Source organism: Martes martes, assembly GCF_963455335.1.
Source record: "Martes martes genome assembly, chromosome: 7".
In the NCBI taxonomy this organism is placed as follows: domain Eukaryota; kingdom Metazoa; phylum Chordata; class Mammalia; order Carnivora; family Mustelidae; genus Martes; species Martes martes.
In genome coordinates this window covers 83,287,029-83,303,841 of record NC_137894.1, presented here as the reverse complement: position 1 = coordinate 83,303,841, position 16,813 = coordinate 83,287,029, and the positions used below count along the sequence as shown (strand labels likewise).

The 16,813-nt window shown below is 38.9% G+C and overlaps 2 protein-coding genes across 3 annotated transcripts in view; one reads left to right on the top strand and one right to left on the bottom strand.

Moving 5' to 3' along the window:
• The window catches only part of PRORP (protein only RNase P catalytic subunit), a 144,269-nt gene that overhangs the window by 117,983 nt on the left and 9,473 nt on the right, over positions 1 to 16,813 (bottom strand). The window lies entirely within an intron of this gene.
• On the top strand, positions 12,788 to 13,116 carry LOC308345696 (large ribosomal subunit protein eL37-like). The gene has a single exon (XM_080808116.1). It carries the CDS (start codon positions 12,802 to 12,804, stop codon positions 13,093 to 13,095), a length of 294 nt encoding a protein of 97 aa, XP_080664242.1. The 5' UTR covers positions 12,788 to 12,801; the 3' UTR covers positions 13,096 to 13,116.

Sequence of the window (16,813 nt, the reverse complement as noted above, 5' to 3'; positions counted from 1 at the left end):
ACATATTCAGAGCCCTAAACGAGAAAAACATGCAGCCAAGAATACTATATCCGGCTAGGCTATCATTGAAAATAGAAGGAGAGATAAAGAGCTTCCAGGACAAACAAAAGCTGAAAGAATTTGCAAACACCAAACCAGCTCTACAGGAAATATTGAAAGGGGTCCTCTAAGCAAAGAGAGACCCTAAAAGTAGTAGATCAGAAAGAAGCAGAAACAATATACAGTAACAATCACCTTACAGGCAATACAATGGCACTAAATTCATATCTCTCAATAGTTACCCTGAATGTTAATGGGCTAAATGCCCCAATCAAAAGACACAGGGTATCAGAATGGATAAAAAAACAAAACCCATCAATATGCTGCCTACAAGAAACTCATTTTAGACCCGAAGACACCTCCAGATTTAAAGTGAGGGGGTGGAAAACAATGTACCATGCTAATGGACATCAGAAGAAAGCTGGGGTGGCAATCCTTATATCAGATCAATTAGATTTTAAGCCAAAGACTATAATAAGAGATGAGGAAGGACACTATATCATACTCAAAGGGTCTGTCCAACAAGAAGATCTAACAATCTTAAATATCTATGCCCCTAACATGGGAGCAGCCAACTATATAAACCAATTAATAACAAAATCAAAGAAATACATCGACAGTAATACAATAATAGCAGGGGACTTTAACACTCCCCTCACTGAAATGGACAGATCATCTAAGCAAAAGATCAACAAGGAAATAAAGGCCTTAAATGACACACTGGACCAGATGGACATCACAGATATATTCAGAACATTCCATCCCAAAGCAACAGAATATACATTCTTCTCTAGTGCACATGGAACATTCTCCAGAATAGACCACATCCTGGGTCATAAATCAGGTCTCAATCGGTACCAAAAGATCGAGATCATTCCCTGCAGATTTTCAGACCACAATGCTCTGAAGCTCAAACTCAATCACAAGAGGAAATTTGGAAAGAACGCAAATACATGGAGACTAAACAGCATCCTTCTAAAAAATGAATGGGTCAACCAGGAAATTAAAGAAGAATTGAAAAAATTCATGGAAACAAATGATAATGAAAACACAACAGTTCAAAATCTGTGGGATACAACAAAGGCAGTCCTGAGAGGAAAATATATAGCAGTGCAAGCCTTTCTCAAGAAACAAGAAAGGTCTCAAATACACAACCTAACCCTACACCTAAAGGAGCTGGAGAGAGAACAACAAAGAAAGCCTAAACCCAGCAGGAGAAGAGAAATCATAAAGATCAGAGCAGAAATCAATGAAATAGAAACTAAAAAAACAATAGAACAAATCAACAAAACTAGGAGCTGGTTCTTTGAAAGAATTAATAAGATTGATAAGCCCCTGGCCAGACTTATCAAAAAGAAAAGAGAAAGGACGCAAATAAATAAAATCATGAATGAAAGAGGAGAGATCACAACCAACACCAAAGAAATACAAACAATTATAAGAACATACTACGAGCAACTCTATGGCAACAAATTTGACAACCTGGAAGAAATGGATACATTTCTAGAGATGTATAAACTACCACAACTGAACCAGGAAGAAATAGATAACCTGAACAGACCCATAACCAGTAAGGAGATTGAAACAGTCATCAAAAATCTCCAAACAAACAAAAGTCCAGGACCAGACGGCTTCCCAGGGGAATTCTACCAAACATTTAAAGAAGAATTAATTCCTATTCTCCTGAAACTGTTCCAAAAAATAGAAATGGAAGGAAAACTTCCAAACTCATTCTATGAGGCCAGCATCACCTTGATCCCAAAACCAGACAAGGATCCCACCAAAAAAGAGAATTACAGACCAATATCCTTGATGAACACAGATGCGAAAATTCTCACCAAAATACTGGCCAATAGGATCCAACAGTACATTAAAAGGATTATTCACCACGACCAAGTGGGATTTATTCCAGGGCTGCAAGGTTGGTTCAACATCCGCAAATCCATCAATGTGATACAATACATTAATAAAAGAAAGAGTAAGAACCATATGATACTCTCAATAGATGCTGAAAAAGCGTTTGACAAAGTGCAGCATCCCTTCCTGATTAAAACTCTTCAAAGTGTAGGGATAGAAGGCACATACCTCAATATTATCAAAGCCATCTATGAAAAACCCACCGCAAATATCATTCTCAATGGAGAAAAACTAAAAGCTTTTCCGCTAAGGTCAGGAACACGGCAGGGATGTCCGTTATCACCACTGCTGTTCAATATAGTACTAGAAGTCCTAGCCTCAGCAATCAGACAACAAAAAGAAATTAAAGGCATCCAAATCGGCAAAGAAGAAGTCAAACTATCACTCTTTGCAGATGATATGATACTATATGTGGAAAACCCAAAAGGCTCCACTCCAAAACTGCTAGAACTTATACAGGAATTCAGTAAAGTGTCAGGATATAAAGTCAATGCACAGAAATCAGTCGCATTTCTTTACACTAACAACAAGACAGAAGAAAGAGAAATTGAGGAGTCAGTCCCATTTACAATCGTACCCAAAACCATAAGATACCTAGGAATAAATCTAACCAAAGAGGCAAAGAATCTATACTCAGAAAACTATAAAGTACTCATGAAAGAAATTGAGGAAGACACAAAGAAATGGAAAAATATTCCATGCTCATGGATTGGAAGAACAAATATTGTGAAAATGTCTATTCTACCTAAAGCAATCTACACATTTAATGCAATCCCTATCAAAATCCCATCCATTTTTTTTAAAGAAATAGAACAAATAATCCTAAAATTTATATGGAACCAGAAAAGACCTCGAATAGCCAAAGGAATATTGAAAAAGAAAGCCAAAGTCGGTGGCATCACAATTCCAGACTTCAAGCTCTATTACAAAGCTGTCATCATCAAGACAGTATGGTACTGGCACAAAAACAGACATATAGATCAATGGAACAGAATAGAGAGCCCAGAAATAGACCCTCAACTCTATGGTCAACTAATCTTCGACAAAGCAGGAAAGAATATCCAATGGAAAAAAGACAGCCTCTTCAACAAATGGTGCTGGGAAAATTGGACAGCCACATGCAGAAAAATGAAATTGGACTATTTCCTTACACCACACACGAAAATAGACTCAAAGTGGATGAAGGACCTCAATGTGCGAAAGGAATCTATCAAAATCCTTGAGGACAATGCAGGCAGCAACCTCTTTGACCTCCACCGCAGCAACTTCTTCCTAGGAACATCGCCAAAGGCAACAGAAGCAAGGGCAAAAATGAACTATTGGGATTTCATCAAGATCAAAAGCTTTTGCACAGCAAAGGAAACAGTAAACAAAACCAAAAGACAACTGACAGAATGGGAGAAGATATTTGCAAACGACATATCAGATAAAGGGCTCGTATCCAAAATCTATAAAGAGCTTATCAAACTCAATACCCAAAGAACAAATAATCCAGTCAAGAAATGGGCAGAGGACATGAACAGACATTTCTGCAAGGAAGACATCCAGATGGCCAACAGACACATGAAAAAATGCTCCACATCACTCGGCATCAGGGAAATACAAATCAAAACCACAATGAGATACCACCTCACACCAGTCAGAATGGCTAAAATTAACAAGTCAAGAAATGACAGATGCTGGCGAGGATGCGGAGAGAGGGGAACCCTCCTACACTGTTGGTGGGAATGCAAGCTGGTGCAACCACTCTGGAAAACAGTGTGGAGGTTCCTCAAAAAACTGAAAATAGAGCTACCCTACGACCCAGCAATTGCACTCCTGGGTATATATCCTAAAGATACAAACGTGGTGCTCCGAAGGGGCACGTGCACCCGAATGTTTATAGCAGCAATGTCCACAATAGCCAAACTGTGGAAAGCGCCTAGATGTCCATCAACAGATGAATGGATAAAGAAGATGTGGTATATATACACAATGGAATACTATGCAGCCATCAAAAGACATGAAATCTTGCCATTTGCGACGACGTGGATGGAACTAGAGGGTATCATGCTTAGCGAAATAAGTCAATCGGAGAAATATAACTATCATATGATCTCTTTGATATGAGGAAGGGGAGATGCAAGGTGGGGGGGTTTGGGGGGAGGTAGGAAAAGAAAAAATGAAAAGATGGGATTGGGAGGGAGACAAACCATAAAAGACTCAATCTCAAGAAACAGACTGAGGGTTGCGGGGGGGAAGGGGGACGGGAGAGGGTGGTGGGGAAATGGACATTGGGGAGGGTATGGGCTATGATGAGTGCTGTGAAATGTGTAAACCAGATGATTCACAGACCTGTACCCCTGGGGATAAAAATACATTATATGTTTATTAAAATAAAAAATTAAAAAAAAAAAAAGAAACTTGGTGACAACATGAAATGAGAAAAAAAAAAAAAAGAATGGTTATTTAGAACTCAAATATCTTCCCCCGAGTACAAATTTATTAGAAATGACTTGGTTTCCATGCCAAACTACATAATGGGGCTATGTTATAACAGCAGCAGTACCAGCCTGAATCCAAGGGAGAAAAATCACAGGGTATAAGAGAGACCAGACTTTCTTGCCCTTGGCCTAAGAATAAAATAAGTTTCTCCTTTGCACACTCCCACCATGTTTCAGTCTCCCACACTAAAGGTGCCTTTATCCTCTGCCTCTAGCACTGTAATCTTCAGGAAACCTCCCATTCTAGCATCCTCTTCCAATCTATCAGGAAAAACGTTCTCCATGTCTAAAAATTGGCCACCCAACTCTAAAACAGCAGCAACTAAACACCTACATCCCCACGCAATTCTCATTTCCTTGTAAAACAATATTCAGCAAGGCATCAGAAGGAAGTGCACTGCTTAAAGCTAATTCTAATAAAAATGGCATGATCTTAGTTGGAAGAATTTCAGCAAGTATTATATAAGAGAAAATGAAAAAGAATATGGAAATAATGGAAATATTTGACATTGAGAAGGCTACGGCAAAGAATCCACCTACTTCTCTTTGTATGTCTTCACCCTTCCCGTACTTCTAAACTCATTGATTTTTTCTGTAAGTATCATCATAATTCTTGCACCAATACCCTGGACAATCTACAGATTACATGCCTATTTTCCAGTTTTCAGTTGTAGAGCTGAAGAAGAGGGAATGGGGAATAACATTAATGATTAATTACAAATGCGTTGGGTAAAATGTTCCAAAGTTAAGGACTACAGCCATTCAGAGACTTTTACAGAGACTTCAAACTACACAGATTTAAAACTCCACTTAGCATATAATTACATTTCTTTCTCAAGTTTTTTTCTTAAACTACCAAACCTCTCAAGTTTGCCATTTGCCATTCAACATTTTTTTTTTGAAAATCTGGGGGTATGGAGGAACCTCACAGTTCATCGTAGAGATAACTAGAGCTTCAAACCCAAAAAAGATGAAAGGGCAGAGCTCTGAAGACTATAACCAAGGGTTCAGTCAGCTCACATTGTTCACATTTGCAGATGCCATTTAAACTAGAAACAAAACAGCAACAACAACAACAACAGATGCCTACGTTAGATCAGTTCTTATACTGACATTCATTTGGGTGACATGTTCTGTCTTAAGTCTGTGGTTAGAGAAACACCAGAAGGTCTCCCTTCTGTCAATTAACTCAAGAGATATCATCAAGCGGAACAAATGGTCTGATTTAAAATTAACCCTACAAACTTAATTAAATGTACTATAGGCCATTTGCCTTCCTCTAATTTCTTTTTCAGAAAACAGAATCCCAAGTTATTAAAAGTTTTATTTAAGGAATTCTAAATCACAGGATTATGGGGTCTGCTGTTGGATTAAAGTTTCATTAAGAGTTTAGAAAAGAGGGGCGCCTGGGTGGCTCAGTGGGTTAAAGCCTCTGCCTTCAGCTCAGGTCATGATCTCAGGGTCCTGGGATCAAGCCCCGCATTGGGCTCTCTGCTCAGCGGGGAGTCTGCTTCCCTATCTCTCTCTGCCTACCTCTCTGCCTACTTGTGACCTCTCTCTCTGTGTCAAATAAATAAATAAAATCTTAAAAAAAAAAAAAGAGTTGAGAAAAGAGTTTCATTAAAAGCTCAAAATGAGGACCATGATCATTTCCTTCATTAGAACTATTTTGACTGAATTTTTTTACAATTAATAAAAATCATTTTTGTGATTAGAACAAAAATACTTCCATTTTGGAAAGGGACAGATGGTGATGAAATAAGTCTCAATAAGAACTAAAAGAGAGGTGCTTGGGTGGCTCAGTCAGTTAACTGTCCGACTCTTGATTTCAGCTCAGGTCATAATCACAGAGTCATCAGATGAAGGCCCGTGTGGGGCTCCACACTCAGGGGGGAGTCTGCCTTAGAGGCTCTGTCCCTCCCCCTCTGCCCTTCCCACTCATGTACACACTCGTTCTCTAATAAATAAATAAATAAATCTTTGGGGAAAAAAACCTAAAAGAGAACAAAAGACACTAAATAGAAAATACATTGGGAAAAAAAAGCTGAGTAGTGCAATTGTTCTGTTTGTTTTAACTTCTTTTGTTAATATTTGTATAATAAAATTGAGAGAAATAAATTTTACTGAAACTTTTCAAAGAGAAAAAGGAAACTCCATCTATTTCTAGAGCAGTGGTTCTCACGCTGTGGTTCAGGAAATCTGTAAGGTTTTAAACTATTTTTATAATAATAATAACACATTACCTGCCTTTTTCACTCTCATTTGCTCACAAGTGTGCAGTAGAGTTTTGGTATAATACCACAGAATAACCACAATTATCTGAAAATGTGAATAAAATAATCTCACCTTTTCTAACTATGTTTACCTCTATGAGCCTCCATTTTTTTCATATGCTTCAGCCAAAATCACATACAACAGACTGAGTACAGAAACAGATATAAAAATTCACTTGTCTTCCATCAAGCCATGTAATTAAAGACATTTACAAATATATAACAATGCCTCTCTTTTCACAAACTGTTTTTGTTTTAGACAACAGTTATTAATGAAGAAATGTTATTTACATTAACATGTAATAGTTTTGTTACTTCAAACAAATTAATACATATTTTTAAAGGTTCCCAGTTTTAATTTCTAATCTAGTAATTAATTATCAATAGCTATAATCCCCAAAGCTCTCAGAACTCGTTAATTTTTAAGAATACAAAAGGGTCCAGGTGCCTGGGTGGCTCAGTGGGTTAAAAGCCTCTGCCCTCAGCTCAGGTCATGATCCCAGGGCCTGGGATTGAGCCCCACATCAGGGTCTCTGCTCAGCAGGGAGCCTGCTTCCTCCTCTCTCTCTGCCTGCCTCTCTGCCTACTTGTGATTTCTGTCTGTCAAATAAATAAAAAAAATCTTAAAAAAAAAAAAAAGAATGCAAAAGGGTCTTTTGGCACCTGGCTGGCTCAGTCTGTGGACCCTGTGACTCTTGGTCTCCAGGCTTTAAGATCAAACCCCACGTTGGATGTAGAGATTTTTGCTGTCCTCAAGTATTTCTTAGTCTTTAAGAAAAATCACTCTACAACGGAGTATTTTTTAAGGTAAGAGAAACAAGTGAAATGAATTTAAAATTTACAGGACAAATGATTAAGATCAGATTTGCTTCACAATAATCTGAGGGGCAAGGGAAAAACAGGTGGAGGTATAAATGAAGTAAGAATGGCCATGAGTTAATAATCATTGAGTGGGGAGTTCATTATACTAGTCTCTCCTTTTACATATGTTTGAAATTTTCCCTGATAAGAAGATGAAAGAAAGAATTGAACTCCTATCAAGGGGTGCCTGGGTGGCTCAGTCGGTTAAGCCTCTGCCTTCAGCTCAGGTCATGGGGTCCTGGGATCGAGCCCCACATTGGGCTCTCTGCTCGGCAGGGAGCCTGCTTCCCTTCCTCTCTCTCTCTCTCTCTCTCTCTCTCTCTGACTGCTTGTGATCTCTCTCTCTGTGTCAAATAAATAAAATCTTAAAAAAAAAAGAATTGAACTCATATCTTAACAGTTAAATTACAAAAAAAAAAATCTGACGGTAATATAACGTTATTGCTAAGAAGGAAGGAAAATAAGGGGGAAAAATCTTACTAATATACATCTAACAGCATACACAGCTCCAAATGCACTTTTTGATCTTCACTGGCATTCTCTCAATTGGTTTCATATAGTTAAATCAGTAGGACATGTGTACTATTTGGAGTTCTGCTTTGTTCACTTAAGATTCACATATACAGTTCCCATTTTTATCTACTATCTACTATGGCATAGATATCTTTCAGTTTAATAATACAAGAAACTTACCAAACCCTTTAACCTAATCCATTGGGCTATAAAATGCAGAATGATTTTTACATGTTGTACTACTGCCCTCTGCTGGCTGTGATGTCTAAGTACAGTAAACAAAGATTTAAAGCAGAAAAGCTAAAATTTTACCTATGACGGGAGGTTTTCTCCCAAAATTATCCTGTAGAAAAGAAGCTGCCATACTATATTAGGGCTCTTCAAAACCTCACTTTAGATTAAGATGGGTGTTCAGGGTGGTATGGTCATAGGCCAAAATCTCACATGAGAAGCAGTGGTTCTCAACCCTGGGCTGCATTTTAAAATCACCTGGGAGCTTTTGAAAATCCTGATGTCTGGACCCCAGAACCAGAACAATTAAATCAGTATCTCTATTTTACAGAAATGAAAGGCAAGCCACAAACCGAGAGAAGATGTTTTCAGAAGACATATCTGACGTAAGATTATACAAATTGTTACAACTAAAAAATAAGAAAGCAGCCCAATTTTTTTTTAAGATTTTATTTTTTATGGGGCTCAAGCCCACAACTCCCTGATCAAGAGTTGCATGTCCCACCGGACGGGCCAGCCAGGAACCTGAAAGCAGCCCAATTTTAATAATGGGCAAAAGATCTGAACAGGCACATCACCAAAGAAGATATATAGATGGCAATTAAGCACATAAAAAGATGCTCTACATCATCAGCCACTGGGAAAATGTAAATTAAGACCACAAGGAGATACTACTTCAAATCCATCAGAGTGGCTAAGGTAAAGAGACTGACCATAGTAAGTGCTCTCCAGGATATACTGCTGGTAGGAATGTAAAATGGGACACCATTTTGGAAAATGGTTTGGCAGTTTCTTAAGAAGCCACACATACACCTACCATAAGACCTAGTCACCGTACTGCTAGATATGTACCCAAGAAAAAGAAAAGTTGCAGGAAGTTACTATCCCTTCTGAAATTCATGTCCACCCAGAATGTGGCCTTATCTGGATGCAGATGTAACTAGTTAAGATGAGATTGTACCAGAATAAGGTGGGCCCTAAATCCAAGGACTGATGTGCTCATAAGAAGAGTTGGAACACAAAGAAGAGGCAGAGAGTGAAGAAATGCGGCTTAAAGCCAAGAAAAACCAAAGATTATCTGAAGTGAAGCTTGGAAAAGAGAAAGAAAGTCTCCCAGAACCTTCAGAAGGAGCATGGCCATATCCATACTTTCATTTTGGACTTCTAGCCTCAGAATATGAGAGAATAGATGTCTGTTGTTTAAGCTACCAGTTTATAGCGATTTGTTACAGCATCCCTAGTAAACACAGAAGCACAAAGTACAAAGACTTCTACAAGAATGTTCTTTTTAACTATATTTTTAATAGTCCCAAACTGGAAATAACTCAAATATCTACCAACAGGTGAATGGATTTACAAGTTGTGGGGTATCTACCCAATAGAACGTTATTCAGGACTAAAAATGACTGAGACATAAAAAAACATGGACAAACTCTGAAAATTATTGTACTGAATGTTAAAAAAAAAAAAAACAGACAAAAACACTACATATGGTATGATTCTATGGTGTTTACCTGGGGTCGGGAGCAGGGTGGCAAGAGTGAGGTACAGGAGTCATTACAAAGTGACATGAAGAAACTTTTTGGAGGTGAGAGATACATTCTTTATATTGACTGGCGCGACAGCTCCACAGGGGCAAATATGTGTCAAAACTTATCAAAGTGAAGGGAACATGGTGGAGATGGAAACACCAAGAAACTGTCTCTCCCACCTAGACAACAATCACACTGATAGAAACTCTCTGATGTAACCAACTATTTTGGAACTCTGGAGTCTGTTGAAGGCTTGCAATTTGCAGGGGAGGCCTTGGATGAGAAACTGTCCTTAATTTTGCTCAGTTTGGGGGCGCCTGGGTGCCTCAGTGGGTTAAGCCTCTGCCTTCACCTCAGGTCATGATCTTAGGGTCCTGGGTTCGAGCCCCACATGGGGCTCTCTGCTCAGCAAGGAGCCTGCTTCCTCCTCTCTCTCTGCCTTGCTCTCTCCCTACTTGTGATCTCTCTCTCTGTCAAATAAATAAATAAAATCTTTTTTTAAAAAATTTGTTCAGTTTTAGCTCCTAGTGCAGCAGCAGCTACCCATCCCTCACCCCAAGCCAAATGGCAGGCAGCTGCCATGTTCCTAGAGCACCTTGCATGCCTATTAAGGGAACTAGGGTGGACAAAAAGGATCCCTTCTCCAAATACTGGGGATCCATGCTCTACTCATTGCTACTTTTGATCAGAGGTTCAGAAAACAAAGCATACTCACAAAGAAGAAAGAAAATCTGAATACACCTATATGTAGTAAGAAGATAGAATTAGTAAAACAAAACAAAACAAACAAACAAAAAAACCTCCCAACAACAACAAAAGCCCTGGACTTGATGGTTCACTGGTGAATTCTACTGAACATTTAAAGAATGAATACCAATCCTTCTCAAACTTTTCCAAAAAACTGAAGAGGGACTACTTCCCAACTCATTCTTTGAGGCCAGTGTTAACACTGATACTGAGGCCAGAGAAAGAAACTACAACTACAGACCAAGATCCTCCATAAACATTGATGTAAAAATCCTCAACAAATGCTAGCAAGCAAAATTCAGCAGTATGTTAAAAGGATTACCCATATGACTAAGTGGGACCTATTTCTGGAATGCATGGATGGTTCAACATATGAAAATCAACCAGTGTAATAGGCCACATCAACAGAATGAAGGGGAAAAAACACATGATCATCTCAATTGAATGCAGAAAAAGCATTTGATAAACCCCCTTTCATGATTTAAAAAAAAGCACAAAACTAGAGGAAAACTATCTCAATGTAAAAGTCATATATGAGAAACCCACAGCAAACAACATACTCAATGGTGAGAGACTAAAAGCTTTTCCTCTAAGATTAGGGCCAAGAGAAGGATGCTTGCTTTCCACCACTTCTATTTAAACATATTGGAAATTCTAGCCAGAGCAAGAAGGTAAGCAAGTAAAAGAAATAAAAAGCACCCAGATTGGAAAGGACAATGTAAAATTATCTTTGTTTGTAGATGATTTGATTGCATATCCAGAAAATCCTAAAGATTCCACACCAAAAAAAGCCACTAGAATAAATCAATTGAGCAAAGTAGCAAGTCACAAAGTCAACATACAAGAATTGGTTACATTTCTTTTTTTTTTTTTTTAAGATTTTATTTATTTATTTGACAGAGATCACAGGTAGACAGAGAGACAGGCAGAGAGAGAGAGGAGGAAGCAGGCTCCCTGCTGAGCAGAGAGCCCGATGTGGGGCTCGACCCCAGGACCCTGGGATCATGACCCGAGCCGAAGGCAGAGGCTTTAACCCACTGAGCCACCCAGGCGCCCCTGGTTACATTTCTATTAACAATGAACGATCTAAAAAATAAATGACAAAAACAATTCTATTTACAATAGCATCAAAAGAATGAAATACTTAGGAAGTAACTTAACCAAGGAGGTAAAAAACAATACAAAGAAAACTACAAAAGATTGCTGAAAAGAAATTAAAGACATAAATAAGCGGAAACACATCCCGTATTCATAGATTGGAAGACTAAATATTGTTAAAACATCAATACTACCCAAAGTAATCTACAAATTCAATGCAATCCCTACCAAAATCCAAGTGATTTTTTTTGCAGAAATAGAAGAACTCAACCTAAAATTGATATGGAATCTCAAGGGACCCTGAATAACCAAAACAATCTTACAAAAAGAATAAAATTCATGCTTTCTGATTTTAAAACTTACTACAAAGCTGCAGTCATCAAAAGAGTATAGTGCTAGAGGTGCCTGGGTGACTCCGTCGGTTAAGCAACTGACTCTTGATTTTGGCTCAGGTTATGATCTCAGGGTCGAGATTCAGCCCTGCACTAGGCTCCACACTTTGCATGGAGTCTGTTTATTCCTCTCCCTCTGCTCTTCCCCCTGCCTGAGCTCCACCTCCCCTTCTCTGTCTCAAATAAATAAAATCCTAAAGAAACAACCAACCAAACAAAAAACAGTGTATTACTAGCATAAAAACAGATATATAGACCAATAGAATAGACATAAACCCAAACCATTTCATATATGATCATATGATTTCTGACAAGGGTCCCAAAACCATTCAATGGGGAAAGGACAGTCTTTTCAACAAATAGGTCTGGGAAAACTGGATACTGACATGCAAAAGAATGAAGCTAGACCCTTAACTAACACCATATACAAACATGAACTCCAAGTGAATCAAAGATCTAAATGTAAGACCTAAAAGAGTAAAACTCTTGAAGAAAACATAGAACAAAAGCTACATGACACTGAATTTGACAATGTTTTCTTGGATATGACACCAAAGATACATGGTAGCAAATATAAACAAACTAGACTTGAAAATATTTTAAAATTTTTGTGTATCACAATAGCCAAACTGTGGAAAGAACCTAGATGTCCATCAACAGATGAATGGATAAAGAAGATGTGGTATATCTCTTTGGGGCCTGCCGCGGAAACAAGATGACGAAGGGGACGTCATCGTTTGGAAAGCATCGCAATAAGACACACACGTTGTGCTGCCGCTGTGGCTCAAAGGCCTACCACCTTCAGAAGTCCACGTGTGGCAAATGTGGCTATCCTGCCAAGCACAAGAGAAAGTATAACTGGAGTGCCAAGGCTAAAAGACAAAACACCACTGGGACCGGTCGAATGAGGCACCTAAAAATTGTATACCGCAGATTCAGGCATGGATTCCGTGAAGGAACAACACCTAAGCCCAAGAGGGCAGCTGTTGCAGCATTCAGTTCATCTTAAGGATTTCAGCAATTAGTCACAATAAACATCATGGTTTAAAAAAAAGATGTGGTATATATATACAATGGAATACTATGCAGCCATCAAAAGAAATGAAATCTTTCCATTTGCGACGATGTGGATGGAACTAGAGGGTATCATGCTTAGCGAAATAAGTCAATCGGAGAAAGACAACTATCATATGATCTCTTTGATATGAGGAAGTGGAGATGCAATGTGGGGGGGTTGGGGGTAGCTAGGAAAAGAAAAAATGAAAAGATGGGATTGGGACGGAGACAAACCATAAAAGACTCAATCTCAAAAAACAGACTGAGGGTTGCTGGGGGGTAGGGGGGACGGGAGAGGGTGGTGGGGATATGGACATTGGGGAGGGTATGTGCTATGATGAGTGCTGTGAAATGTGTAAACCTAGCGATTCATAGACCTGTACCCCTGGGGATAAAAATATATTATATGTTTATTAAAATTAAAAAAAAAAACAAAAAAAATTTTGTGTATCAGAAGGTATTATCAACAGAGTAAAGAGACAACCCATAAAATGGAAGAAAATATTTGTAAATCGTATTATCTAATAAGAGACTAATATCCAGAATATATAGAGACCACCTAGAACTCAACAACAACAAAAAAACCCAATTCAAAAATATGGAAAGGAATTAAACAGACATTTCTCCAAAGATATACAAATGGCCAATAAGCACATGAAAAGATGCTTAACATCACTCACCATTAGGGAAATACAAATCAAAACTACAATGAGATACCACTCATAGCCATTAGAATAGATACTATTAAAAACAAACAACAAAACAGGGGCGCCTGGGTGGCTCAGTTGGTTAAGCGTCAGGTCATGATCCCATGGTCCTGGGATCAAGTCCCACATCAGGCTCCTTACTCAGCAGGGAGCCTGCTTCTCTCTCTGCCTGCTGTTCCCTCTGCTTGTGCTCTCTCTCAAATAAATAAATAAAACCTTTAAAAAAAAATTTTTAAAAACCCAAACAGAACAGTATGTGTTGGTAAGGATGTGGAGATATTGAAATCCTTTATGCACTGTTTGTGTGAATGTAAAATGGTGCAGCCATTGTGAAACACAGTTCCTTAAGAAATTAAAAATAGATTTAGCACATGATGCAGTAATAATAACACTTCTAGGTATATACCCAAAATAATTGCAAGCAGAGTTTCAAAGAGAGATCTGTAACCCAGGCTCATAAACAGCATTATTCACAATACCTAAAATGTAGAATCAACTGGAGTGTCCACTGACACCTGGATAAATAAAATATGGTATATACATACAACGGAATATTATTCAGCCTTAAAAAGGAAGGAAACTCTGCAGTATGCTACAACATGGATAAACCTTGAGGACATTATGCTAAGTGAAATAACCCAGTCAAAAAGGCAAATACCGGGGCACCTGGTGGCTCAGAGGGTTGGGCCTCTGTCTTTGGCTTAGGTCACGGCCTCAGGGTCCTGGGATGGAGCCCCGCATCGGGCTCTCTGCTCGGCGGGACCCTACTTCTCCCTCTCTCTGCCTGCCTCTCTGCCTACTTGTGATCTCTCTCTGTGTCAAATAAATAAATAAAACCTTTAAAAAAAAAAAAAGGCAAATACCTCCACTTATATAAGGTACTTGCAGTAGTCAAAATCATAAAGACAAGAAGTATTATGGTGGTTGCCAGCAGCTAGAAGGAATTATTGTTTAATAGTAGGGTTTCAGTTTTACAAGAAGAAAAGAGTTATGGGGATAGATGAGGTGATGGTTATGCAACAATGTAAATATATTTAATATCACTGAACTGTACACTTAAAACCAAAATCTATAGAGGGTGGAGTCCAAGTGTCATTAATTTTTCAGTATCTCCTCAACTATTCTAACCAACAGCCAAGGTTGAAAACCACTTCATCAGAGGGTGCCATCTCATTTACTCTGTTTTGAACAAAAGAGTTCTATTTGATGAAAACATATAAGCCTGAAATAATTTTTTTAAAGATTTTATTTAAGAGAGACAGAAAGAAGGGATGGGGAGGGGTGCAGAGGGCAAAGGAAAAAGAGAAGCAGACTCCCTCCTGAACAGGGAACCCAATGCCTAGCTTGATCCCAGGACCCTGAGATCATTACCTAAGCCGAAGACAGATGTTCAGCTGCCTAAAACATCGGTTTAGAAACATCCAGGCACTCCAAGTCTGAAATAATTTTGATAATTCTCATTTTAGATGCTTATGGAGGTCAGCTGATATCATACTTTTTTTTAAGTAAACAAAGACGTGATATTTACTCCTTGGTTTGTACCTCAAATTCCTAAATTACAAGATTTTAGAAAGCAATGTTGCAGCTACTTGCTCCCAGCACAAAATAATTTAAAATACAGAATATGTTTTTGCAATGAATGGCGACATAGACTGAACTGTGACCACCTCAAAATTCATATGTTGAAGTCCTAGCCCCAAACAGTGCAGAATGTGACTGTATTTGGAAATAAAGCCTTTAAACAAGCAAGTAAGGTAAAATGAGGTCATAAGGATGGGACTTAATCCCATCTGACTGGTGTCCTGGATACATAGAGATACCAGAGATGCTCAGGCACAGAGGAAGTCCATATGAAAATCAAGCAAGAAGGGGGAGATCTGCAAGTCAAAAAAGAAGCCTCAAGAGAAACCAAACCTGCCAGCACCTTGATCTTGGACATCTAGTCTCTAGAACTGTGCAAAAACAAAGTTCTGTTGTTTATACCACCCGGAGTGTACTATTCTATTATAGCAGCCCTAATAGATTAATACAAACAGTGAGCAAAACCAAATCTTTGGGAAATGACATTCTCGATCTAAACTTTACCCTGGAGTGCATACCAAACCCTGACCGTTGGGACACTGGTTTTGGCCAAAGCCTAGAACCGCTCTTCCTGTCAAATCTTAGCCTCAAATATTTTACCTGCTCTCTGACCTCAGCCTTCTAGTACTCTTTCCTTTACTCCCACTAAACCTTTTCTTCTACCCTACACTGAGACTGCTGGTCCCTTGAACTCTTCTAGAGAGTGCTCTCTGGCCTTCCCTCCCTCCCCATCTAGTCTGAGCACCATAGCAATCATGTTAACCACTCTGTCAGAACGACCTTCCCTTGCTCCCCATCAGACTGTCACACTTCACCAACAAAACCCCAAATTCGAGCCAATGCTACATTTTGTCTTCACTACTACCACTGCAGGTAAGCCAAGCTCTGTCAGAAAAAAATTACATCATACATTCATGTGAAGTCAAGTCTACAAATTACTGACTCAAATCTCAGCACCCACCCCCTGCCACAATCCTGTGAGGAGTTAGCATCCCCGCCATTCTTAACAACCATTCCAACCATTCTTCACCGTCTCTAGTGTTGACTACACTCCCATCTGGTGTCAACTAGACTTTCCACTTGACTCTAGCCTCTCACCTTCTACCCATGTAACACAGATGTCATTTCCCTCAAACTTCTCTCCCTCTACCTATATGCTGATCTATATCTGCACCTATCTTCACTCTTTTCTACAGTCTCAAATGAGGCTCAAATTGCACTCTTTTTGGCAGCCCCTCCTATTTCTGAACCTTGCCCATTCAATATCCATTCTCTCTCCTACCTGTCCTGCTTATTTGACATTTGTATCTTTACTGACACCCTTTCTTCATCACCTAAACATGCACAAGTCTCTCCCACATCCCTACATCCTCCCTTGATCTC